Raw genomic sequence first — 27,595 nt, forward strand, 5'->3', positions numbered from 1 at the left:
ATTGTAATCGCGATTAGAAATTTGATTAATTGTGCAGCCCTAATCAGGAGGTTTGTGTGTGATTGTGTGGGTGTGTGTCTGTGCATTGATTGGATAGAATAGAGGTTTATGGGGCTACAGTCAATTACACATACTGCGGCATCCCTTGAATACGTGCCACATGTGGTTCTCCTGTAGATATTGATTTCAGGCAACCCAGTTCTAGCGCTTACTGGGTTCATCACAAGGCTGTGCGACATTCAGAATTGAACTGAGAATGCCTTTTAAATTCAAGTTAAGTTCCTAAATTTGAAGTAAATGGACTCTATGCACACAGACCATGTCTTTCCACTAAAAGATCAGTGCTACGTGAGCTTCAGGTGGGTGTAGTATTCTCCAGTAGCATAGTAGTAAACTCTTTCTGTCATATTTCTGCTATACATTCAACTAATTATATTATAGTATATATATATATATATACTGTATATATAAATATATGTAAATATATATATATTAGGGCTGCCCCCTAATAGCTGACTAACCTTTAGTTGACGAGAAGAGGCTTTGTCGACCAAAATTTTATTAGTCGCAGAAAAAAAACATCCACAGGAAGTGGTGAGGTCACGCAGTCCGTGATGGACAGATCGTTAACGGCTGGATTTTGTGGTAATACAGTACATCAAAACGCTCGTCTATCATTCAACGACCACAAATATGGCTTTTCATCTGGAATATTGTGCGGAGTGTGAAAGCTGAACAGTAGCGCGCTCACAGCATGACAGATGCTCTTAAAATACTCCCATCATTTTTGTCATACAGATAAGAGTAATACATCTTTCAAATCTGTAAAGCCTCTACGTTTATTTGTGTGCACTCACCATAACAACAAAACATTGCGCTTTTGTAAAATAATAAAAGCAAACAGGATGCACTTTCTGCCATCACGGCCTCTGTGAACTTGTGCACGAAACTCTGTGTATACTTGCGTTACAGACATGAAATGTCTACTTTCAAATGAAACAATTAAAATCTGAAAAAACAAATATTCTACTAGTCGACCAGACAAATCTTTAGTCGAGGGCATCCTTAATATATATATACAGTATATATATATATATACAGTGATGTGAAAAAGTGTTGGCCCCCTTCCTGATTTCTTATTTTTTAGTTTTACTTTCCAGAAGCTTTAAACACCTTTATTGTAATGATGGATTGTATCAATATTGCTTTGTCCTGCTGTGGGACACTTCCCCAAGATTTAATTTTGCACAGAATTTTCTGATTTTTCCACAATTTCCATACACTGAACTGCTAGTGGCCACTGAGGTGAAATGCAGAAGCGATTGTGCATTTGTCCATTTGAATTCAGGGAGTAATTAAACAGACAGACAGACAGACAGACCCGCATTACATTTCTTTGAATTGCAGTTATTTAAATTCCATTTCCTGTCATTCTGTGGGATATGACATACACTAGGAATTAAGGTTGCTCTAGGTGTCTCACCAGGAGTCTACTGAGAGATCAAACAGCAGCGCTCGTCCATGCTGAGTCAAGAGGGATTGATCACAACTTTCCCACCATATAGCACTTTACAGTTATTACTGTCCTCTGTAGGGTTCTCTGGGGTTATGAATGCTTTATCTTCTCTTACCCTGCTTTTGACCCTTTGGTATTAAGTTGAATAAAGAATTCTTTATTCAAGGAGTCATACATTTTTTTGTAAGTATAGCTATAAATGGCCTGTACAGCATAAATCAAAAGAGAAAACCATGAAACTTTTATGTGTGTAGTCAACTGGTCACTATAACTGACCAGCCTAAACTGACTAAAAATATTTTTTTTCACACACATTTCTCCTGCTTCCATCACCCTCAGCCGTCAGTTGTCTGAAGCTCATGGCCACTCTCACAGAGCAGTATGGCTACAGTGTAATGCTAAATTGAGCTTGAAAAACCAGCTCTCAACATAGGCTTTTTCAGCCCTAAGTGTGCTGAAATGCCATATCCAATTTAGCGTGCTCCTTTTTTCCCATCCAGTTTTCATTTACTCAGTCTCGTGACTCTGGACTCTCTTCTCTCTGTTTGTTGCTCAACACTGTCAATTAGTACATTGAGAATAGCTTGGCTCGCTATGCCGTTTGAAGCTTCATTGATTAAGCTCTTCTCCTTAGACATTTTCAAAATCAAAGAGCTTCATGGATGTTTCGCCCAAAGATTGTAAAGTATGTATGTTAGTATTCAAGCACTGTCCATGCTTTAAAAAAATAAATAAATCAAATAAAAAATAAAAATGGGAAGCACGTTTTGAATTAACATTAAATCCAGATTTTTGCATTGGTTAAGAAATTCAATTTACCATCTCAACATGTTTGTCAGAGGGATATGGGCTAATTACTGATGCTTCACTGTAGGTTTACACTTCGAATGGGAATGGCAGTGATTAAGAAAGATAATCAAGCACTTCAGCATTTTTATTCAAGACTAATTATTATTCAGAATTGGGCACTGTTGACGCCCCCCTGGGTGAGACCCACCCCACTCCCACATAGCTCTTACAAAACAAAGAGAAGAAAAGGAGAATAAGTAAAGAGGCATAGTGAGCGAGAAAAGCCAAATTAAATCTCATTACAGGCAAAAAACAAAAAGCCCTCATAATTACAGTAATCCTTTTCTGTGTTATGTAAAAAACAACAACAAAGAATAAGGATTATGCTACAAATGAAGCATGTCTAATGTCAGTCAGCACAACGTTAAGCCAGTTAATGGCTCGACGTCATCAGAAGATGTTTAAACTGTTGGTCCAAATGGTTGGTGATCAGATTAGCATTAAAGGTAGCATGAACGCTAACAGGCAGATGTTAAGGATCCCATAAAATCAAACTTGTATTGTGACTTTTAGTCATGTCTTAGAGTTAATCCTATCTACACTACCATTAAAAAGTTTGATTTTTAAAATATTTTTTAAAACTCAAGGCTGCATTTGAACAAACATAAAATAAAAAAGGTAATATTGTAAAATATTATTATAATTTAAAATAGCTGTTTTCTATTTTAATTTATTTTTAAATTATTATTTATAATTTATACCTGTGATGTAAGAGCTTTTTTTTATTATTATTTGATGAATAGAAAGTTCAAAAATAAACTGGATTTTTTTCTGATTTGTTTTGTAACATTTATTTACAGTCACTTTTGATCAGTTTGAATTTCTTTATGAATTTCAATACAAATTTCTAAAAGTCTTTCTGGCCCACTTCTTTGAATAGTAGTAGTGTAGTGTACTGCTAATGTTTACAGTGTGTTCACTTAATGCTACTTGCAAACAACTAGTAAGTCGCAAATAATGTTAATGGCTGTAACTAAAACAAAACTGGCTATAAAAAATGGACCAGCCCTTTAATATATCTCACCTAATCTGATTTAACTGAAAATGCATCTGCTCGTCAAGTGATTTTATGCAGTCTTTAGCATCAGAATCTGAGGGAAGGGAAGGTAATTGAAGCTTCTGGTTGGCAGTTAACATTAGCACATAACCAATAGAATGCTATCGGATCGGGCTGATAGTGAGGGCAGCTGTAATTGCACTCCAGTGTCTGTCAGCTGCTTTCTCTCCTGCTCAGTGTATTCAGCAGCTCCTTTAATGCAACGAGCTGCTCATTTAGAGCCTATGTGTGTAATATCCACTATATAAATGTATAGTGAACATTACTGCCAATGTTTACTGTTACTAAACATCTATACTCATGCATCTTAGTGTCTGTACACGTTTATACCAGAAACCCACTCTCTGTTTCTGTACCAGTGTATAAGGAGTAAGTATACTGATATGTCTGCAAACATACATTTACTGACCATACGTACTCCTACAGTGATAAGGGGAAACCAGGCAGCCTGGGGATTTTTCTGCGCTCTAGTGCATTCTGACCACTGCACATCTATACGTCTGACACATTGGCTTACACTCCAGAGGATAATTCTTTTATGAATTATTAATGCACAAATACTATATGCTGTTTCTGTATAGCACCTCTGCAAGAGAAAACGTCTCCCTCTCTTTTTATGTAATATTTAAAAGCAAGTAATGTGGTCTAGACCAGTGTTTCCCAACCATTTTTTAGTCGCGGCACCCTTTGGAAATTTTAACAAACTTGTGGCACCATACAAAATTAATTTTGTCACAATATTTGAATTTCTAACTTCGATATGATAATTTGAAAAGTATAGATATTCGGTACAACAGGGAAGAACTGCAGAATATAATGTCATACAGATATTTTTAATATTATTAAAAAATTTTGTCCATCAATGATGGCAATCAGTAGGCTCATTTCTAATGAAGAGACCAGTTTATATGACAGATTTTAATGTAGGCTTTTATACATATGTAAACATTATTTAATTACCATTATAACTAGCTATCTCACAAATTTTTGCTCACTCAGTGTTTTTTTAATTTTACAGTGGGGTAATTTTGGTGCAGTAGCACGAGATAGCTTGATTTCAAACACCCCTGCTCTCGACACGCGGCACCCCGGTTGGGAAACACTGGTCTAGACTAGCAGCTTTTGGTGAAGGAGCCTTGCAGTGCACACCTTATTTACACTATATTTACCCTATAGAAGGAATGTTTCTGGGGTTACTGAATATATTTTCTGTGCATTTGTGATTAAATATGCATAAATAGTTTTTATGCACACACACACACACACACACACACACACACACACACGTTTGTTTTTGTGAAAAGTGGGGACATCCCATAGGCATAATGTTTTTTATACTGTACAGACCGTATATTCTATTGCCCTACACCAACCCTACCCCTAAACCTACCCCTTACAGGAAACTTTGTGCTATTTCAGATTTTCAATACACTCCATTCTGTGTGATTTATAAGCGTTTTGAAAAGTGGGGACATGGGGTAATGTCCTGAAAAGTCACCTTCTCCTTGTAATACCTATGTCATACCTTTGTCATTATACAAATTTATGTCCTCATTTGTCACAAAAACACGGGCACACACACACACCTTAAAACTAGTCTCAGATCACCAGTGCAGCGTACAATGCAATACACAGACAAGCAGCGCTGGCAGCCTCTCGAGGGTGAGGCAGTAATGAGGAACTACTGGTATAAAATGGTGAGGGAATTCCAAAAACACACACACCCGCAAACGCCTGCTAAAACACACCCCCGCTTCTCTGACATCTGCATTGTGTTTATATGGACTGTGTGGTGGTTAAAGGCTGAGCGGAAAAAGCATTCGTCGCTTTGTGGGATATGTATGGACCCGGCGGTCAGGAGCTCGCCGAGAACAGACAAGCATACTTGTGGTCAGCTCATACCCTGCATCTGCACTCTCGTAGGTTTGGCTCAGTGTAAGAGAGCAGACATTTTGCAGAGAAGCTGGGAAGGGTTAACATGGGAACAGGCTTTTTTCGATTTCGCACATATGTAACTTCTGTGAGCTGAGGTGTTATGTCAATCCCTGTGACACTTTTGAGAAGGATCACCCATAGCTGATGAGAGAAGCAGAGAAGCAGGGGATGGGAAAGGAGGAAAGGAAAATAGGAGGAAGAGAGCTTCAGGATGTCAGCAGCAGTATAGTGTACCAGTGGTTTGGGAGAATGAAAAGAATGAGGGAGAGAACTTCATAGCAGAGCAGAGAGGAAACATTCTCTTACCGCAAAGAGTAGCATTACACAGGATATGGAAATGTACGTTTGTACTGCAGTTTGACCTAACACACACACACAGGGGCAAATTCGAAACAGTTGTGCCACTTTTGAATGCAGTACTGCAGTACAGGACCCTGCATATTATTTACTAACCATCTGCATTCCAGTTGAACCAAGTGCTACTCGTTGTTTTTGCTTTTTCAGCACAAATGCAGCTCATTTTGTATGTAAACTAGTTACTGTACAGTATATATATAGATTAAGCTTTTTTCCGCACATTGCACTAAACTGAATTTAATTTCAAAGAGATGTTTATGTACATTGCTATTGACCATGGCTGCATTAATTCATCAACTAGTGATCAAATGATGGCTGATGATATGCACTGTGCATTGAAATGTATTATTCACATTGCTTCTTTAGTTAATCGGATGCTAAAACAACACACACAAATGCAAAGAGCGCTATCATTATTTTGAAACAGTTGCCACTTTTGCATTCAGTACTGTAATGCAAAACCTTGCGACTTGCTTACCAACCACTCGCGATCCAGTTTAAACAGGTTTTAAATTAGCGTTGTGCTGAGTTTTTAAAATATAAAGAAAATTTTATTTTTTAAAGTTTTTTTTCAATACAAATATGCTTAATTAAATATGTAATATAGTTTTATTATATATTTTGCTTTATTTACAAAACTATTTGTCTGCTGCAGTTTATATATACTGTATATATATATATAAAATATATTTATGTGTTATTTCTTGACCATGGCAGCAGTAATTTATACATAGTAACATGTATTATGCATTGAATTTAATTATTTACATTGTTTCTAAAATTAATGGGGTGCTAAAACAACACACAAAGCACATGCAAACAGCACTATCAGCTGGTGCAATTTATTTGAAATGTATTTGATTGCATGCAGCACCACAGTGCAAAACTATTTATTATGCGGTCTAGTTTAACTACTAAAGGCCAGATACTAAATGTAATGTAAATTTACATGCATTGTGCATTTGACTTACACTGCATTCAATTTATACATTTTATCAGTCATGCATTCCCTCAAACCCATGACCTTAATGTTGGAAGTGCCATGCTTTACTGTTTGAGCTAAAGGAATGCATACATTTATGTCTGTCTTATTAGATTGCACAGTATTTACTAAAACTCACTATATGTCTGGTGCAGTTAACTTTGTACTAAACTGAATTTAATTTAAAAGGTAATTGTGTACATTTATGTTGACCATGGCACCAGTTATTTATCAAATGATGATCAAGTAATGGAGGAGTGCATTATAACAAAGCTATTTTAGACTTTTGGATTGTAGTGGTGAAGCATGCAAATCATCAGCACTACAGCAGACGCTATTCATTCTCTGTAAAATCCCCTCACAGAGTTCTGCCTATATCAAGCTTTGCTTTTCTCCCAGTTGCCTTTCTCTCACCTCTCCTCATCTTCTCAGTTACAGTATATAGGGCGGCCAGCCTCTGTTGCTAAGCCTTTATCCTAACCTACTTCTCCCAGTCCTGAAATAGCAGCAGGGGTTGCTCAGGTCTATCGTCTCTCTTTTGGGCATTGCAAAATTAGGTCTGTCCTATCACTCAATGATCCTCGTTTTTGTTCTTTCTCCCCAGACGACCAGACAGTCCTCGGGGTCTATACTGTGTGCTTATAAAAATAAGTACAGGGTGTTGTATGCATTAATGCAGTATTTCCACTTAATGATATTTTGTGTCTGGATCGTAAGAAAAATGTTTGCCATTGTTTGCGCTTCTGACAGATGAATAGGTAATGTTTGCGTTTCAGGATTTGACCGTATTGGAATTTCAGCCGGTGAACCACTTCCTATTTAAGTGAATGGATTGTTTATAATGTAGACAGTTTCTCACACACTCAAAAACATGTTGACATATAGCCAGTTCACCTCAGACTAGGTTAGTATATCAAAATTCAAACCTCTTGGCCTTTCTTGGCATGGATGAGCTCATACTCTTTAAGAAAACACTCGACCCAAACAAGCACTTAAACTCACAGCCTGACTCCCCCTTATCAGATCAGACAAATATGGGTCCAAACAATGTATGTCTACGATAGTATCACACCGTCACGTGCAAATCAAATGCAGGAGGGCTGCTCCTCCAGCTTCCAGGATCCATTAAACAGCTTCACTCCAAATAACTCCCCTGAGATTTGAAATAGCGCTAGACGCATTAACAGAACTGATTTGCTCATCCTAAACCTAAAGCTTTTTCAAACATTGGTCAGTCCACTGGTCAATGTCCAATGGGTCTCCTGGGGACGGCACTATAGTGAAAGCATTATATTAAAAAGCATCATTCATATGCATCATATGGCGCTTTTCCACTGCATGGTACAGCAAGGTACGGCTCGGTACGGTTCACTTTTGGGGGGTTTTCCACTGGGCACAGTACCTGGTACCTGGTACTTTTTTTAGTACCACCTCGGTTGAGCTTCCAAGAGAACCGTACCGGTACCAAAACGTGACGTGTAAACTCTGCTGATCACGGATTGGCCAGAGAGAATCGTCACTACCTGCGTCACTGAACTTGCGACACAAACACAACAGAACCGCTAGATTTAAATTAGCACAGCCAGCGAAGGATCGAACGCAACTGTTTTGAACGAGCGCACCTTTTTTTTAACAACCAAAAAGTGGCTGTTTCGTTGTCTGTTGAGGAAGTACAGACGTTCCTCTCGTTGATAGCAGAGGCGCGGATCCAGCGAGAGCTTGATGGGGCGATGCGGAATGAAAAAGTTCTTCAGGAGTCAGTAGAGGCGGCGCAACTATAACGACATGTGAATAATCCCGCCCACTCTAAAGCGATACTAAACTGCAGTGGAAACGCAAACCGAGCCGAGTCGTACCTCGCAGTGGAAAAGCGCCATTACGCAGTAGCCTCAATATTAACATATCGACATTACACTGCACCAGTCAGCTGATAAGAGGGAGACCCACATGAACGGGTAAATGTTTCATTAGCATTTAGGATAATGAAACTAGTGTGCTAGAAAACAAAAGAGCTTTCTCACACCACAATCTGTTTGCATTGCAGTTTTACTGTGTGATTTGTAAGCAAATGTTTATTTGAATCTAAATGAGCAGGTTTGATTTATTTTATTACTAATCTATGACTTCATTAATATTGTATGGAATTTGCAAAATGAGCATTAGAGGCTTTTTGCATTAATTATTTGTTAAGCTAGGGTTAATGACATCATACAGTATCTTTCCTACAGCATAATCTATCTATCTATCTATCTATCTATCTATCTATCTATCTATCTATCTATCAATCATGCGTTCATAACAAATTTGTCCCCAAAGTATATCAAAATATACAAACATAAAACTTATTCCATTTTCCAAAACTTCTTCAATTTCCTCCAAGTGCATTTATCTGTTATCAGGTAAAACAAGTTTATTTGAGATCATCTGAGCAGATTTCTTCATTTAGAAAACTGATTATATCTCAGTCAAACTTATGCAGAGTTATGCTGTAATGTTACAATCTGTTCAATGGCTGTTGGTTTTCATAGTCATTCAGTTATGTGTTTTGTATGCAACAGATCAGTCACAACAGGCAGGACAGCATTCTTTTGCCTCTTAGTATCTGTTGCGGTTTCTTCATTTTGGTAAAGCAGCTCTAAAATAGGCTGCAACAAAGTGCAAAGCAGGTGACTGTATCAGCCAAACCTGACAGATCTTTTCCATGTAGGAATCAGATAAAGTTTTTGCTAAGCAAGAATTTCTTTATTATTGCTGAGTTCCTTATTCCACCCTCATCAGGCTGACTTGACCAATCGCCAGTCAGCCTTTCCCTCCTCTGTGTGTGTGTGTGTGTGTGCCCCTGCCATGTTACTATGGCAACACCTCAGGGTTGGCGGCATCGAGGCGGACACTAGAAGGTCGATGATTCTACTGGTGCCATTTGGGGCATTTGCATCACCTTGTGTGGCATCGCCCACATTGCCTACCATTTTACAGAATGATGCAACATGTAGTCAGAGCAGCTGCACCTCAAATGCTTCATGACAGCTCTCTCTGAAAAGTTTCAAGGTGTTGCCATGTTTTCCCCAAACAGTGTATCTTTATCAGAGAGCCAGAAGAGAAGATAGAGAGAAGAATTTAGGGCAAATCACATACGGACAGTATCGCCTGCCAAACACAGAACATAATTCACTAATATGACAGTTGCTGTCATGGTCTGGTGTTGCACTGTGCACACACTGACCTACTAGTACCAGTCTCTTCCAGTTAAAAGTCCTTACTTTATCATGTTAAATAAGGACATACTAAATCATATTGTTACATGGTTTGCATTGGCTGTGCATGTGGGAGTTTTTGTGGGAAGAGCGGGGTTGTTGAGATTGTGTCTTTGGCAGGTGTGAGGGTGGGTGCAGTCTCGGTTGAAAGAGGTGAAACGCAGCACCATCTGGCACAGGGATCCCCCTCCCAGTGGGAGGAGAGGGAGAGATGGAGGGATTGAGGGATGGGGGCAACGGAGGAGTGTGACCAAGGTAAATACTAATTAGTACACTGCCTCAGATTAGACTGATGAAAAGAGGGCGGGACCACCCGCTCCTGAGCTTAGAGAAGGATTGCAGAAAGCCAACGCCCCCCATATCTACCCATATCCAAATCAAGACATTTCACAGGAACTGATAAGAAAAATACATCAGGTACTACAAGGGATTGAAAAGGGATTCCCAATCTTTTCTGTCAGATGAATGTCTTTGACCTAAAATATTTTACTTGAAGTACTCCCCTGGGGTTTTAAGTTAAGATTTCAATAATTTAACCATGCACTAACATGCAACTGAACAATTAAAATATTTTTTTAGTAAGTGATTTGATTGATTTTTAATTCAAATTATTTCTTTAATTTCATATTATTCTTTTTTTTTTTTAATTAATTATTAGCTTTTCATAAACACATAAACCTCCAGGGGTTCATGAACTCTGTGCTAAAAATTACATTTAACAGTGTTATTGAATTAATAGTTGTATAATAGTAAAAAAGATATTTAGAATTTTAGAATTACTTTTTTTTGGTAGCAATTTACAATAATGTCCTGTTTGTTAACATTAGTTAACTATATTAGGTTACACGAAGTAACAATAAAAAATACTGATAACATAATAACTTTCATTTATAAATCATTAACAAACATTATATAATGCTCAACAGATCATTAGTTAATATATATTCACATAGCTGGAAATATGAGATAATGTTCTTGTTAATGTTTACTAATGAACTTACTAAACATTACCTAATGATTTACATATGATTATTTAATGTAAAATTGAAATGCTTACAAATGTCAGTAAACTTTCAGTTCATATGAGCTTCATTTATTGGTCTTTGTCTTAAAGGGGTCATATGATGCTTTTTAAAAGATCATTATTTTGTGTATTTGGTGTAACAGAATATGTTGACATGCTTTAATGTTCAAAAAACACATTATTTTTCAAATACTGTACATTATAGATATGTGGGGGCGTGTTAGAACGAGCCGTTTTAGGGGGGTTTTAAACATTGCAAATGTTTACTAATCATTATTACCTTTATGAGCAGTCAACTCAATGGCAAAAAGTGTCCCGAAAGACCTGAATTTACCCTATTCACACATCTTTACTAATCATTTATTAATTATTTGTTCATGATTTTGCAGTAGCCAATCTATAGTTGAAACTATTCATCATTTGTAAATGTTTACAAAAGGTTACTAATCATTTAGTATCTTTATGGGCATTGGACTTTTAGCTAATGCAACAAGGTTTGTGTAACGGGTGGCTGGTTAAGTTTAGCTAAATACTTGCTAAAGACATAACAGATATTGTAATTTTGGTGCAAAATTTTTTTTTTTTTATTGCCTCAACACTCACATTAGTACTCTTCAGTATATCATTAAAAAGGATATTCCTTGAATCATAAATAAACAGGGGAAAACAAATCATTAAAAAAAAAAAAGAAAATACCTAACTTATCAAAACAATATAATATAAACAGATTGAACCATGTTCCCTTATAATAATCAAACAGACCCCTGTATACTGTTGACCCCTTAACCAACCCTTAAACCTACCCAAACCACCAAACCTGTCCCTAACCTTACCCATATCACACCTCAATAGCAGCAAAAGTGTTGTGCATTAACACAGACATTTAATCATTTTATAACATCTGTAAAAAATCATTTGTAGATTTTCAATAAGTGCTTGATCATATGGAATTGAAAGTTTAATGACATTTGTAAGCATTTTAACTTACATGATTTGTGACAATAATGATTTGTTTGAACATTATCTAATGTTTAAAAAGTTTATTAGCAAACATTAACAAGCACATTATCTCACATTTCTAACTCTTTGACTATATATTAACTAATGACCCATTAGGCATTTTTTAATGTTTGTTAATGATTTATTAATGAAAGTTATTATAAAGTGTTACTGATCAAAATGTCTAATTTTAATCAGTTAATTAGTAATGATTTTTTGAAGATGCCTCATGCCTACATATCTTTTGTATCATCTGACCATATAATGTTTCTCTATGGTTTATTGCTGTTGTGTGTGTTTTGGCCAGGAGTCGGAAGAGCTCTTGATCAGGGCATTATTCCCTTTTTAGTGTAATTGAAGCTTTCGTGTTGCTGCCTTTAAATTATCAGTCTCTCATCTCCACATTCCTTCTTTCTGATCACTTTAACGTGAGAAATTAAGCCTCTGGAGCTCTTTAACTGTCTAACTCTTCTCAGACTTACGCTTTGATCTTCTATTTGTGAAAAGCGCACAGCATTCAGACACTTCTAAATGCAAGAGAGGCTGTAAACAGTGTCTGTGACTGACAGCCAATGAAATTAGACAAGAGCGATAGAGATCCAGCATGCTTGACGTTATCGCTGATGTTACATCTCTCTAAATCATTGAACAGTCTTGTACGAATAGAGGCAGAGAGAAAGACATCTGCTTCACGCACCCAGATCAAACACCTAATGCCACCGAACTGTCTCTTAATTAACTTCTCAGCGCTGCCTGGCTAATTACGTCATGCTTTTTAAGGTCTTGTACAAACACAGACACAAAACACAGGAGTGGCTGTGAGAAATAAAAATAGCGATTTGTTTCTATTGTGGCAGTGGCTTTAGTCATCTTTGAGTTTCGCCTCGATCGGTTCGTGGTTTCTCATCGCCACCCGTTTTGACTTGTCACTGGCACGTTGTAGCAAAGACGTACTGAGAAGAAGCACTTTGGCAGGTGCAGGCATGTCCGCACATGTGACAAATGCAACATTCCTGTCACACAAGTCACGCCACCTGCTCGCATTCCAGCGCAGCCAGTGTCTTTCCTTACTGTCTGCAACTCAAGCTACATTCAAAGTGCGTTTCTTTCTCTTTTCGTTTTTGTTCTGAGGACATACAAATGCCTTTGTTATGCATTTTATATTCGAGCATAATTTATTTATATTTAATTTTTTGTTTTGTTATATGTTAGTTTTTCAAAGCATTTGAATTTTTTTTAAATATTTTATTAAATTATATGAATTAGTTACTTATAAATTAATTTGTTTTACATTTTTTATATATAACATACTTTTGAATATAATCTTATCAAATCTCAAAATTAATATCCATATTTTGCATACCACATTATAGTGTTTAGATTCCTAAATTTACTTGTAGCATTTTATTTTAAATGATTATAAAGTTATTATTTGTTTTTAAGATTTGATTTTTCATTTATTCAAAATAGGGAAGAAATTAACCTGGAAAAAATTAGCAGCTTATCATTATGGCCAGAATTTTAATATCAATGCACCACTATTTTTGATGAAAGATTAAATTTACTGTTAATAATGTGCACCAGTAAATCATCTACAATAAGACCAGGAACATTTATTAAGAAAGTCAATTAAAAACACGCTGACTTCAGCCCAGAGTAGAAGTGTGTGTGTTCATCCGTAGGACCACACATAAGCCTATAATTGTCCTGTTATTGAGGATCACAAGGAAATATAATAAGAAATACCTGTCAATATTTGTAATTATTTAAAATGCTTTGCACACAAGATGTCTGAAAGTTCATTTGGTAATTATTTCTACAGAAAGAGACTCAAATAGTCTTAACACAAATTGTTGCGCTTAAGGGCCAAAATTTACATCAGAGCACAAATTCTAATCTCTCTCTGTCTCTTTTTCCCAGGTGTCCTCCTTGACATCCAGAAACACTTCGAGGTTGGTGACAGCGGAGCAGGCTTGTTGCAAACAGGTAAGTCTCTCATAATCCCATAATTACGCGGTTTTGCAATCATGCAGTGTGCACACAGCCTCACTGACTTATATTACTGACACGAGGTGGAAAAGAAGAATAAAATCCATTAAACTCCCTGCAGCCAGAGTGACAGGGATAACAAAGGAGGAAAAAACTGTGAATGAGGGGCTCCAGTTCCACCTCCCTCCTCTCCAAAGCCAGTGTAATTGACTGGGCTTGAAGCACTTGTTTGGGTTTAACAAAACAGAGGACTGCCACAGTTGTTTGGATTGGATGGAGACCCACCCTCCACTGTGATATGTTCATTATTCAATAGTGCAAGGAAATTACAAAAATTTTCCAATATTTCTATTAAGGAAAAAGACCACAGTATGGTCCAGTAAAACTCCAGTGAGGTACATGGGAAGCTGTAAATGTTTTTTTCAGCCTGGTTGTTACAGGAAACTGTAATAGTACTGCAGTGGATGCCCAACACCGTGAGTCCACTCTCTGGTTCCTATTAATGGGAGGAAAACACTAGTTTATTCTGGAAAACACACAGAGTTCTTGTTAGTTCAGCGATGCTTGCGGTCTGTTGCTAACGTTTATAACGGCTAAAATTAAAAAGTGACTAATAACTGTTCCCTCATTATATGCAGATGACAGTGAAGTGTAACACATTATGACATCATTAAAGGTTATTTGTGGTGGGCGACAGGGCTGTACAGTGCGACATATATGTCGCACGTGCTACAAAAAAAACTGGTCTGTGCGATGAATAAATTTACCACTGTAGCACGGGTGCGATACAATTTTGCATGTTCATAACACAGCCTTAATAAACAAAACTTAATAGTGTGAAGTGATTTCGTTGTGCTTGTTTGTGTGTGTGAGATTGATTATACTTGGTAGTTAGGGGTGTGCGATATGACAATTTTTGAATGTCTCCACGATCTGCTTTTGAAGAAATATCGTTGTATCGTGCTACAGCGCACATTCTATCGGCTGCAGTTCTGGCGCCTCCCTCCGTCTCAATATAATGTACAAAGCCACATGCATTCACATCAGGCTATGTGAAAAAAAAGTTAACGTACAGCCCTGGGCGAGGAATCAGTGGATGTATACGGAGGGAGGTTAATGAGAAGGTTCAGTGTTCAATCGGCTGGCTTGCACTGGGTCAGGTGGGGGGTTTTGGAGGCTGTGTTGGGTTGGGCTTCCTGAACCAGGCTGGTTTCACGTCAAGTGGCTTTTGTGAAGGAGAGTCACTGTGTGGAGGTCCTATTGGAGTGCTTAGCAGCCCTATGAACACTAGCACACACACACTGTACCTGTGTGCGTGTTCACACACATACTTGAGTGTGCAAACAGAGACACCGTCATATGCAGAGGCAAGAATATATACAACAAGCACACACGCTCACGCACACACACACACACACACACACACACACACACACATACAGAGGCTCATTGAGCAGTTGCATAGACGGGAATGTCTGGGATTCAGATCCAGCTCAATGTTTATCTATTGCCCCCATTCGTTTGGTTTGAAAATATTAGAATAACTGGCCCACGGAGACTTCGGCACATAAACCTTTCAGTATTTAAGAGTGGGATATTTTAATTCTGTGTGAAAAGGGTGGAGTAAATATAAAAATCTACACCTCTTAAAACAGGATAAATCTACTTGAGAAGAAAAATCGCTGTTTATTCAGTTTTTAATTTTGTGAGGTTCATGCTTAATACAGGAAAAAATGCCAATCTGCCAATGGTGTATATATATATATATATATACTACCATTCAAAAGTTTGGAGTTGGTAAGATTTTTTGAAGTGAGACATCCAGCTTAATTCAGTTCAATTATATTATATAACTGACTGTAGACATGAGCAAGATATACAAAGGAAAACTTTCATTCTGTCAGGCTGTAAGAAAGAGTTCTTCTCTGTTTTTGCTTGGCTGACCAATTTAGACTGCAGAAATCGTACTGTCACTCACTGAAGAAAATGTGTTTTTGATTAGTCTGTAATTGGAAGCAAATAAACATTACAATTCTGCTTGGCTCAGGTTAATCATAAAGTGAATGACTGGTCGGAAACTTTCTATAGGTTGATTCTCAGCAGGGAATTGGTGCTTTGACAGCATGGCAGCCAATTATTGGTCTATATGCTACAAGTGGGATGTCATGAGATTCACTCTAACTAGGGGTTAAATTGGGAAATTCAGGTGAACTAACACAATCAAAATCTGGAATGGAGCAAGGAGGAGATGGAATGGAGTGATAAACAATTGCGCTAATAAAAATGCACTATAACAAAATATCAAAGCCAACCACATCCTGAACCACATCTTATGCCACCTAGAAAAATATGAGCAGGGTAAAGTCCCTTTGTTAAGTGGTGCATTTGGTCAGTGCTTAGAGCAGGGGTTCTCAACTCTGGCCCTCGAGGTCCACTTTACTGCAGAGTTTACCTCCAACCTTGATCAAACTCATCTGCTACTAACTTTCTAGTAATCCTGAAGACCTTGATTAGCTTGTTCAGGTGTGGTTGATTAGAGTTGGAGCTAAAGTCTGCAGGAAAGTGAACCTCGAGGGCCAGAGTTCAGAACCCCTGGCTTAGAGTGTAGAGAAAGTGTCTGTGGCAGGTTTAGTTTGGCCTCTGCTCCCAGTCTGACCTCAGTCTTCACACAGCGCAACCAAATTTCAGATGCTCTGGCCACTGGCTGGGAACCTCAGTGTGAAATGTTGGTTGAAGGGATGGCGTTAGATCAACTGGAACGTGTCCTATTGTGATGTACTCTGATTTGTGTGAGTGGCAAAGTTGAACTCATTTTAATGAACACAAGTGAAAGCTTTTTTGTTTGTTTTTGCACACACATCTGTTAGTTTGACAGAGTTAGGCTTTCCAAAACCTTCAGACTGTGGCAGGATGTCTTAAAGTGCACATGGCATGGAGAGATGTTGAGATGAATGTCTTGAGGAATAGCTGACTAAGGCAGTATACCATAAAACAGGAGGTGAAATATATTGACTGGCTGGGAGGAGGAAGCTTTTCATAATTGAATTTCTAGGCCTTTCTTTGAGAGTTGATATGTCATGACGGTGTGTCATTGTCATAACAAAAAGAAGGGCTGTGGGAAGACTGGAGTATGAAGTACCACAGAGATGAGGTCATACCTCAACCTCAACACAGTGTGATTCAGGCCTCATGCATCATTGATTTAATGCGATGAGTACCAAAACACTCATATTAACAAATGAGTAGATGAAAGATTCAGTTTCTGCAAAAATATTTCACATATGTAAAATATGGGTTATATGATACATGTCTGGTTTGTGTCCTTCAACTGATGCCCAGTGTCATATTTCCAGACAAATACATGTCTATACTTGATATTGGCACACAGACCACTCTCATGTCACCTTATGAGGGCAATATTGACTTTACTGGGCTTTACACTATGTGCTTTTTGCCTTTGGCTGTCATACCTGTCAATCACCTCCATGTCCACAAAGACAAGGCTTTTAGATCTGATCCCAATCACAATGCTCTCTCATGATTCATTTCTTTTGCCCCGGCTGTGTTTTAACCAAACTTTTATCTTACTGAGGGATATTCATTTCAGATTAGTGAGAAAGAGCGATTATAGTTGAAACAGAACAAGAATTGACTGTTTGCTTGCCACAACACCTGCAGGCGGTCCTGGATGTCTTTGAGATAGAAAATGGAAATAATGAAGATGGAATGAGGAATAGAAGAGAGGGTTAACTTGGGCCTCCTCCTGTTGTTTTGTTTGGTAGGTGACATTGGCATTTTAAGGATGGGTGTGTGGAATCTGGATGGCCTCTCTGCATCTAAAAGAGAAATATTTGCTGAAGATGGATAGATGAGGATGAGATTTAGACCGGTGAATGTTAAAATTTCTTGTGGTCTAGGGGTCAGTTTACTAGGTGGTCTTTAGTCTAATGCAACCTAAAACCTGGACTGATTTTTAATCCTAAAAATGTTTGCAATAGTTTTGAGAGAAATGATTAGAAATTAAATAATTTTCTCACAAAAATGTGCTTTCTTCAACAGTGCAAAATATGCCACCACAATGATCATGCGATCGGACTGGTTTCCAGGTCATTGCTATGCAGTTGCTAAAGGGCAACACAGGGAACCGTTAAATCTTCTCTTTTATTGACCACAGCAGGTTTATGAACGTTTCTCATAGTAAGTTTGGGAAGATGGTTGGCGCATGTTGTGCACGAAGCCATATTGCTATTTCGACTTTACTTACTTAATCATGTAGCCCTAGTTCAGATTTGTTGTTAATGTGTTGGCTATACAGGTTATGTGTTTTCAGTATGGTTATGTGTTTTCAGTATGAGCAATAGTAGCTAATAATTATTTTCACAAGAATGAAAATATGATACCGTATATGTTTCATTTCTCTGACTACATCGTAGAGATTCTAATTGGACTGTATTGCTCTAAAGGTCAAGAGGTCAGTGCCCTCTGGTCAAAGATGGCAGCTCTTGTCTGCATGTGAGGTGTGTCTGCCGTTGCCTCCTATCCCATCTGTCACTGCAGGAGCGAACACTGTTTTCGAATCCAGACACGACTCCGCTGAGTCGATGTCTTCGTCTAGCCGCTCTGTCTGGGGCATGTGTTGTGTATATAGCTGCAGTCAGTCTGTGAGGGAATGACCCACGGCCCAGGTGCTCGACTACATCCACCCAGACAAAGAATGCGCTATATTGAGGAGAAATTTCTGTGTGGATTGTGACCGTCAGGATATTGGCTTACATAGCCATGAGCCATTAAAAGACATTTAAAAAGTGAGATGTCAACAACAGACTTACAGGCCTCCTGTAGAACTGTACTTCCACTGTATGTTTACACAGCTACAATTGTCTCCTCCTCCGCCTTCGTTTTAATGGTTGATCTTACAGTTTCTGATTTCTTTGGCCTGGACAGCGAGGAGCTACTGTATCTGTGTATTATCAGCTGTTCACACTCAGACCACAGCTGTACTATGATATCCCTCCTTTCTTCGTCTCTCAGTGTCATTAGGGTTCTCACAGGACATTGCTTTGTAGCTGTTTTTACTGTCAATTTGACAGGCATATAAAAAAAATGCATAAATGGATTCCACAGCAGGATACATACCTGAATTAGATGGATGTAGACTAAGCGAGAGGGATGGAAATGAAAGAGGTAAAGCACAGCACCTGCTCATCAATCCCACAGTAAATGGCACAGAGATGTAACGATCCACAGCCATGTCAATGCGAAAACGGAGAGAAAAAATAAAAGCCAATTTCTCTCTCCATCAGCTTGGCTCTGACACTGGGTAATGAGCAATCAATACAGCAAATCCACATCTCTGCACATGCTATGAATATGTAGGTCTTGCAGCTTGAATCTGTTTTAGATCAGCCTGATGGGTGAATCTCACAAAGAAATGTCAAGGTCATATTTCCACTAACTAACTAAATAATAATAATAACTAAATAAATTTTTAGATCAGCCTGATGGGTGAATCTCACAAAGAAATGTCAAGGTCATATTTCCACTAACTAACTAAATAATAATAATAACTAAATAAATAACATTTTGACATACATTATTTTATTGAGAATTAAGTTTTATTTATTTTTTATTTTTTATTTATTGTATTTTTCATAGTATTATATATAATGTATTTTATATATTTATATTTTTATAAAAATTAATAAAATTTGTGTGCATAAGAGAAAAACTGGAAATTTTTAGGCCATGTCTCAAAGGGAACAGGGGCTTCACTGATCCCCCTTAAACCCCACCCTGATCCTCAGCACTCTCTTGCAGAGCTTCATGCCAGTCAAAACCCTGCAGCCAATCACATCAAGCATTAACCCCAAAGCTAGTGAGTGGCCCGCCTCATATTAGATTCACAAAGGCACCCTCTCTTTCATTTAAAGAGTCTGTTTGGATAGTTTCCCTCTAAAAATGTATTACAGGCATGGAGCGAGCAAATAAAAAGACAAAAACATCAGACCCAATCGTACCTGTCCTGAAGCTCACTGGGCAACACAACGAAGCATTTTTGACAATGACCCAAAATGACATTAGAATTAGATTAGGCATTACACAAACCTTGAGGATTTTCTTGTATGATGAAGACATGCACAAATCAATACAAGGCGAGGGTCTATTCTCTGTCCCCTGTGGACTGAACAACCCATCCACACACAATACAGCTCCGTCTCTCAAGGTCAAACCATTTATTACAGTACATTCAGAGAGCGAGAACATGGGTGTGATCCTTATGATATATGTGTACGTGGAGGTTTGTGTGTATTTGCACTTACCAAAATGTGAGTAAATTTGTCACATTGGTTTAAACAGCTTTGGCAAGGACCTCAGCATAGACACACACATTTACACACTCTGTCATTTGAACGCTGGCCTATCATTAGACGTACAGCTCTGGGCTGGAGAGGAAAACTCCACACCCACTTTAAAAAAGCCCATATCCCACGCTTCTCACACACCAGCTCCCAGCTATAACATCGAGTCTAACCAGCCGTAAGCAAGAAAATTGCAGGATATTATCTTTTCTCGACTCAATTCTGGTTTCTAACCAAGGCCAGTATTGAAAAAATACAGTTAAAGCTCCGTTTTCCAAGTACGGCTGATCTCTTTTATCTTTAATGACCATAGTGAAGGAATTTCAGTGTCAGAAAATATTTCCTGTGTAGTATTGGGAAATAACCGAGCGGCAACCTTCCGGTCTCTCTCGTGAAGCCAACACGGAAGTGACCGCTAGAGGCTGGCTCCAAAAGGGAGTCAGTCCCATAGACTCCCCATGTTAAAATGCCCAACTTTACAGCAGAAAAAAATGTGTTTACAGCCTGGTACAAAAAGTGATTTTGGTCTATATAGCTAATTTTGCCCTTCATGACAACTGTGAGGGGGGTGAATTGTTTTATAACTCATCCGTTTAAATTATATTAAGCCTTAAAGTTCTGCATAATTAAGGGTGTGGCCATTTGAGTGACAGGTGGATCGCCGTTGCTGTCACCGCCGTCGAGCTAGGTGGGCGTGGTTTCAGCAACCAGCTCCCGCCTCTTTGCCCATTTTTGATTATCCGGAAGTGACGCACGGTGATGCTGCCAAGATGGCGACAGCCCGCTCCACCCACTTTGAGCTTTGCGCTTCAGAAACTCCACCCACTTTGAGCTTCAGAAACACTCTTCGGAAATCTATGGGTGACGTCACAGACACTAAATCCATGTTTTTATACAGTCTATGGAAATAACTGACTAAGGGTGGGTTGCACCAACAAGGATTAATCTTTAATCTAGATTAAATCAAGGTTTATCTAATAATTCCGTTGCACCAAACTTTAAACCTTGTTTAAAAATAAGCAGGATTACATTTAAACCATCATCTTGATCCTGGATTTAATTTATATTTAAGATAGATTAATTTTAATCATGTTGCTCCATAATTTTAAACTCAGATTTAAATCTCAATTAGGGATTAATTTAACATTTACAGGTGAGGAGGTTTAAATTAAATAAAGTGCACCTACAGTTACAATTATGTGGCTGATTAAACAAAGAAAACAATAGAGGGTGTGTTGTGAGGTCTCAGGTGTTTATTACAAATAAAAAGGAAGATTTAAGCGCATTGAGCCAGCAGATTGTGAGGGTCTTGGCAGCCCGTAGTAAACTCGCGTCTGCTATTGAGTCCGGGATGTGAATCCGTCACTCATCTCGGTGCATCTCGGTGCATCTCGGCGTACGACAAAGAAAACATAAATATACTGTATCGCATTTTAACGGCAGCGGTGATGATGAAGTGAGCGCCAATGATTGCGGCCACACCTCTCGTTTCTCACGCCCGCTCCACGCGTGAATGCTGGGCGGCGCTGTCATAAAACATACTCCATTCATTGATACTATAAATATATTTCCAGGATTATGAAATCCGTATGCACTGCCAGAAATGTATTCATTGCTTGCTTGATCAGCCGTTTGAATAACGATAGCAGTTTATTAAGACGGCAGATATTTTACAAGTTTATTTCCTTTTTTGACACGAGCAACTTTTTATGTCAGAAAGAGAGTTTGGTAGTAAGCAAAGAAAAATTAGGAATATTAGCATTGTTCCTGTTTAATTGCAATGGCGAATCCATCATGGCGGAGAAAATTAATCGTAGATGGAGGTTTTAATCGCAGGTTAGACTTCTAATCCCTGATTTGTTAAACTGTGTTTAAAATTAAGTGGTGCAACACAACTCGATTTAAAATAAAACCCAGATCAACAAATCCTTGATTAGCTCTAAACTTTACTTAAATTAATCCTTGTTGGTGCAACCCACCCTAAGAGTAGTGATGCACCCAGTTTAACAACATTTTCTTACAGGGTGACAGTGGCTCAGCTCTTTTCACAATAAAAAGCATTACAGTGTTACAGGAAAAACGTGTGCTGATAATGCAAGAGGACAATAGAAAACAGTCAGTTTATCATTCATTCATTCATTCATTCATTCATTCATAAAAAAACTGTCCAAAGAACCAACTCACTGCTTCACACGATTAATTTTAGTAAATCACTTTGTTCGTACAGTTCATTCAAAAGAACCTATCCAAAGAAAACAATTAACTGCTTCACGTTTCATTTTAGTAATCATTTAGTTCAGACAATTCATTCATTCATTTAAAAAAAAGAAAGAAAAAGAAACCGTTTCAAAGGAACAGTTTCCTGCTTCACATAATTCATTTTAGTAAATCCATTTGTTCAGACAGTTCATTCAAAAGAATCTGTCCAAAGAAACGATTCACTGCTTCATTTCAAGTCCTTGCATTACATTTGATGTCTTTCTATAGTGAATTAGGGAAATGTTGCTGTTCGTCATTGTTTTCATTACATAAATTTGAGTGTTTATAGTTTTATTTGTTGCATTTAGTGGCAATTACAGGAAAAAAACTTGAATGAGTCATTTTGGTGAAAGGAGTCAAAAGATTCTAGTTAATTAGAAATAGAAAATAAATGTTCAAAATGAACTACAGTACTTAAAATGTTGACTGGCTTCAAAATAGCTTCTCCAACACCAAACTGTACACCAAACTGATGAAAATTCTGAATATAAATCTTCATCTGGATTCAATTTAAAACCTCCAGTGGACATTTATTGTATGTGTAAAAGGTTGTAAAAGTGCAACTCTGTTTCTTCAAAGAAGTGTGTTTCTGTGCATAATGTGTGCCTGCACCCCATGTAAATGTCCCACACACACTCTCTGCTAACACTATTCAGCTGGAAAGTGTTGAGTTGATCTTCCCTTTCATCAGCGGTGCTCCTCTCCTCCCTCTCATCTGTTGAAAGTGCAGCTGAGAGCTAATAGTGAGTGGTGAAAAGTGTAACAACCTAACACCATTTACCACCACTTCCACATTGCGGGCCATACAATGGCAAGGGTTCACCCCAGAACCTTGGCAGCACTGATCGTGGTGTTTCAAAAAAAAAAAAAATCATTGTTACATTCTGGTAAGCTACAAACAGTGTGGTCTATTTCAGGGAAGCTTTACCCGACAACTTACACATAATAGGCCAAGAAACATATGCGTGCTCACACACATAAATCAAACACACCCACACCGGTAAGCCAAGACTACTGAAGTCTGAAATAGTTTCTTTGAAATGGTTTGCAATGAAGTAAATGAGAGGAATGCTGGTGATTTTCAGCGGGTAGGCAGCCCTGTGTGTTTGTGTTGTGGCAAAAGTGTCAGCTAAGCCCTTCATTGAGGGGGAATTCTGACGGAGGTATGCATGAGCGTGAAGGTTAGGTGAGAAAAATCCAAAGGGGGAGTCTCTGGGTAGATGCACAGATATATCCGTCATAAGCATGACAGCGGCTTCTGTCTGGATGCCAAATGTCAATGCAAAAATCTGACAAACACTGAATGGCCTGTAAGCAGTTCACAATAAGTGTTTCCAAACTACTCACAACACCTGAAGTATCAACATTTATGCGCAAAAAAAAAAAATATTGTGTTGACACTTTCAAAATTTTAGGAATATATTAGTATTTCCATCAGATATATCAGTAGACATTCTGATACACTAAACATCCAAACTTGCATAATATGATGACATTTTCTTAAAAACCTTCATAGAGGTTTAAAAGTGAAGCATGAGGTATTTCTTTAAAATGTTACATCATTTTAAGAGGAACTGTTGTGGTAACTCTACACCAACTGAAAACTGGAATATTTTTCATAGAAGTATGTATGTATGTATTTTCATAGAAGTTTCCGTTCTCTTCAGCAGTGGTATGCAACAGGTGTATGTGTGATGTGAATATGTTTTTGGGTGTCAAGCTTAGTCACTGTGTTTCTTAAAATGGAGTTGTCAGTTGCAATACCATTTTGCACAATAGACATTGTTCCGAAGCAGATTTCGAAAGATTAGTGCCTTGCATAGTTTTATGATACATCATCATTCAGAGCATCATTTAGAGCATTTTGTCTCGAAATTGTTTGAGTAGCTAGGTTTGGCTTTACAAATAAATTTTTTCTGCATTCTCATTAGGGGCGTAACGGTACATGTATTCGTACTGAAAATTTTCGGTAGGCTACGGGTCTTTCGGTTCGGTACGCATGTGTACCGGACAAATACAGCGTTGTTTTAACCGCTGCACGAGTGGAACTTCATTGGATCTTCCAGTTACATTGTTACTTTTGATAAGAAACAAAGTCTCATGTTTCAAATTATGTCTGTTTTTTTTTCTTCGGGAAATTCAAACAATAAATGCCATTTTGGCGCTCTTTGATGTGTCGGGACAGATCGCTGTATAAACGCCTCAGTGCGGAGCGCGAGTGAGTGCAATCATCCCGTCCTATTTACTACTAGTTTTAACGTGAAATAAACATGAATGAACATCTCATGCCTCATGTAATCACTCAACCAGTGTCTCAACTGCGGAAAGACGTCAATAAAACAGCTTGCAAACAAAAATATCACATAGCATTTAATTTACCTCAGGCAAGTCATCAGTCTCCACAGCTCGTTAGTTCGCTAGAGAAATGAAGTGCAGAGAATAGCATTTTGTGAAATATTAGACTGTTTAAATAAATCTGTTACGAGAGCCACTGTGTGAATTAATAGGCTATATTTCAACAACAAATAGAATTTTTATAATTTAGAAGTTAATTAAAAAAAACTGCATTATGTGCAATTTACATGTTTGCATACATTTTTTTAAGTTGAGTGTTGTTTAAAAATAAATAGTAATTAAATTTAAGTTTGGGCTCTGCTGTTAATTGTAACCTTATAGTAACATAAAAGGGCTCCCTATAGTTTAGAGCAGTGTTTCCCAACCGGGGTGCCGTCTGTCGAGAGCAGGGGTGCCATGTAATAAACAGCTGGAAAGTGTTGAGTTGATCTTCCCTTTCATCAGCGGTGCTCCTCTCCTCCCTCTCATCTGTTGAAAGTGCAGCTGAGAGCTAATAGTGAGTGGTGAAAAGTGTAACAACCTAACACCATTTACCACCACTTCCACATTGCGGGCCATACAATGGCAAGGGTTCACCCCAGAACCTTGGCAGCACTGATCGTGGTGTTTCAAAAAAAAAAAAAATCATTGTTACATTCTGGTAAGCTACAAACAGTGTGGTCTATTTCAGGGAAGCTTTACCCGACAACTTACACATAATAGGCCAAGAAACATATGCGTGCTCACACACATAAATCAAACACACCCACACCGGTAAGCCAAGACTACTGAAGTCTGAAATAGTTTCTTTGAAATGGTTTGCAATGAAGTAAATGAGAGGAATGCTGGTGATTTTCAGCGGGTAGGCAGCCCTGTGTGTTTGTGTTGTGGCAAAAGTGTCAGCTAAGCCCTTCATTGAGGGGGAATTCTGACGGAGGTATGCATGAGCGTGAAGGTTAGGTGAGAAAAATCCAAAGGGGGAGTCTCTGGGTAGATGCACAGATATATCCGTCATAAGCATGACAGCGGCTTCTGTCTGGATGCCAAATGTCAATGCAAAAATCTGACAAACACTGAATGGCCTGTAAGCAGTTCACAATAAGTGTTTCCAAACTACTCACAACACCTGAAGTATCAACATTTATGCGCAAAAAAAAAAAATATTGTGTTGACACTTTCAAAATTTTAGGAATATATTAGTATTTCCATCAGATATATCAGTAGACATTCTGATACACTAAACATCCAAACTTGCATAATATGATGACATTTTCTTAAAAACCTTCATAGAGGTTTAAAAGTGAAGCATGAGGTATTTCTTTAAAATGTTACATCATTTTAAGAGGAACTGTTGTGGTAACTCTACACCAACTGAAAACTGGAATATTTTTCATAGAAGTATGTATGTATGTATTTTCATAGAAGTTTCCGTTCTCTTCAGCAGTGGTATGCAACAGGTGTATGTGTGATGTGAATATGTTTTTGGGTGTCAAGCTTAGTCACTGTGTTTCTTAAAATGGAGTTGTCAGTTGCAATACCATTTTGCACAATAGACATTGTTCCGAAGCAGATTTCGAAAGATTAGTGCCTTGCATAGTTTTATGATACATCATCATTCAGAGCATCATTTAGAGCATTTTGTCTCGAAATTGTTTGAGTAGCTAGGTTTGGCTTTACAAATAAATTTTTTCTGCATTCTCATTAGGGGCGTAACGGTACATGTATTCGTACTGAAAATTTTCGGTAGGCTACGGGTCTTTCGGTTCGGTACGCATGTGTACCGGACAAATACAGCGTTGTTTTAACCGCTGCACGAGTGGAACTTCATTGGATCTTCCAGTTACATTGTTACTTTTGATAAGAAACAAAGTCTCATGTTTCAAATTATGTCTGTTTTTTTTTCTTCGGGAAATTCAAACAATAAATGCCATTTTGGCGCTCTTTGATGTGTCGGGACAGATCGCTGTATAAACGCCTCAGTGCGGAGCGCGAGTGAGTGCAATCATCCCGTCCTATTTACTACTAGTTTTAACGTGAAATAAACATGAATGAACATCTCATGCCTCATGTAATCACTCAACCAGTGTCTCAACTGCGGAAAGACGTCAATAAAACAGCTTGCAAACAAAAATATCACATAGCATTTAATTTACCTCAGGCAAGTCATCAGTCTCCACAGCTCGTTAGTTCGCTAGAGAAATGAAGTGCAGAGAATAGCATTTTGTGAAATATTAGACTGTTTAAATAAATCTGTTACGAGAGCCACTGTGTGAATTAATAGGCTATATTTCAACAACAAATAGAATTTTTATAATTTAGAAGTTAATTAAAAAAAACTGCATTATGTGCAATTTACATGTTTGCATACATTTTTTTAAGTTGAGTGTTGTTTAAAAATAAATAGTAATTAAATTTAAGTTTGGGCTCTGCTGTTAATTGTAACCTTATAGTAACATAAAAGGGCTCCCTATAGTTTAGAGCAGTGTTTCCCAACCGGGGTGCCGTCTGTCGAGAGCAGGGGTGCCATGTAATAAATCCTTTTTTAATATTTTTAAATTGCTAAAATGTTCAAAAATGCAGCTATTATATAATATCCATTTCTAATGTCGCCAATAATTAGAGATGCACTGAAATTCCGGCTGCCGAAAATTAGTTCACCGCTCAGGTTTCACTTTCACGTG

The 27,595-nt window shown here is 37.9% G+C and overlaps 1 protein-coding gene across 2 annotated transcripts in view; it reads left to right on the top strand.

The window, feature by feature from the left end:
- spns2 (SPNS lysolipid transporter 2, sphingosine-1-phosphate) overlaps positions 1 to 27,595 on the top strand; it is an 84,656-nt gene that overhangs the window by 10,493 nt on the left and 46,568 nt on the right. For both annotated transcript variants that reach the window (XM_016472336.1, XM_016472337.1), the window contains exon 2: positions 13,894 to 13,959. In XM_016472336.1, the coding sequence (XP_016327822.1) occupies positions 13,894 to 13,959 (66 nt within the window). The remainder of the gene's footprint in view (positions 1 to 13,893; positions 13,960 to 27,595) is intronic.

Source organism: Sinocyclocheilus anshuiensis, unplaced genomic scaffold, assembly GCF_001515605.1.
Source record: "Sinocyclocheilus anshuiensis isolate Anshui unplaced genomic scaffold, SAMN03320099.WGS_v1.1 scaffold668, whole genome shotgun sequence".
NCBI classification, from domain to species: Eukaryota; Metazoa; Chordata; class Actinopteri; order Cypriniformes; family Cyprinidae; genus Sinocyclocheilus; species Sinocyclocheilus anshuiensis.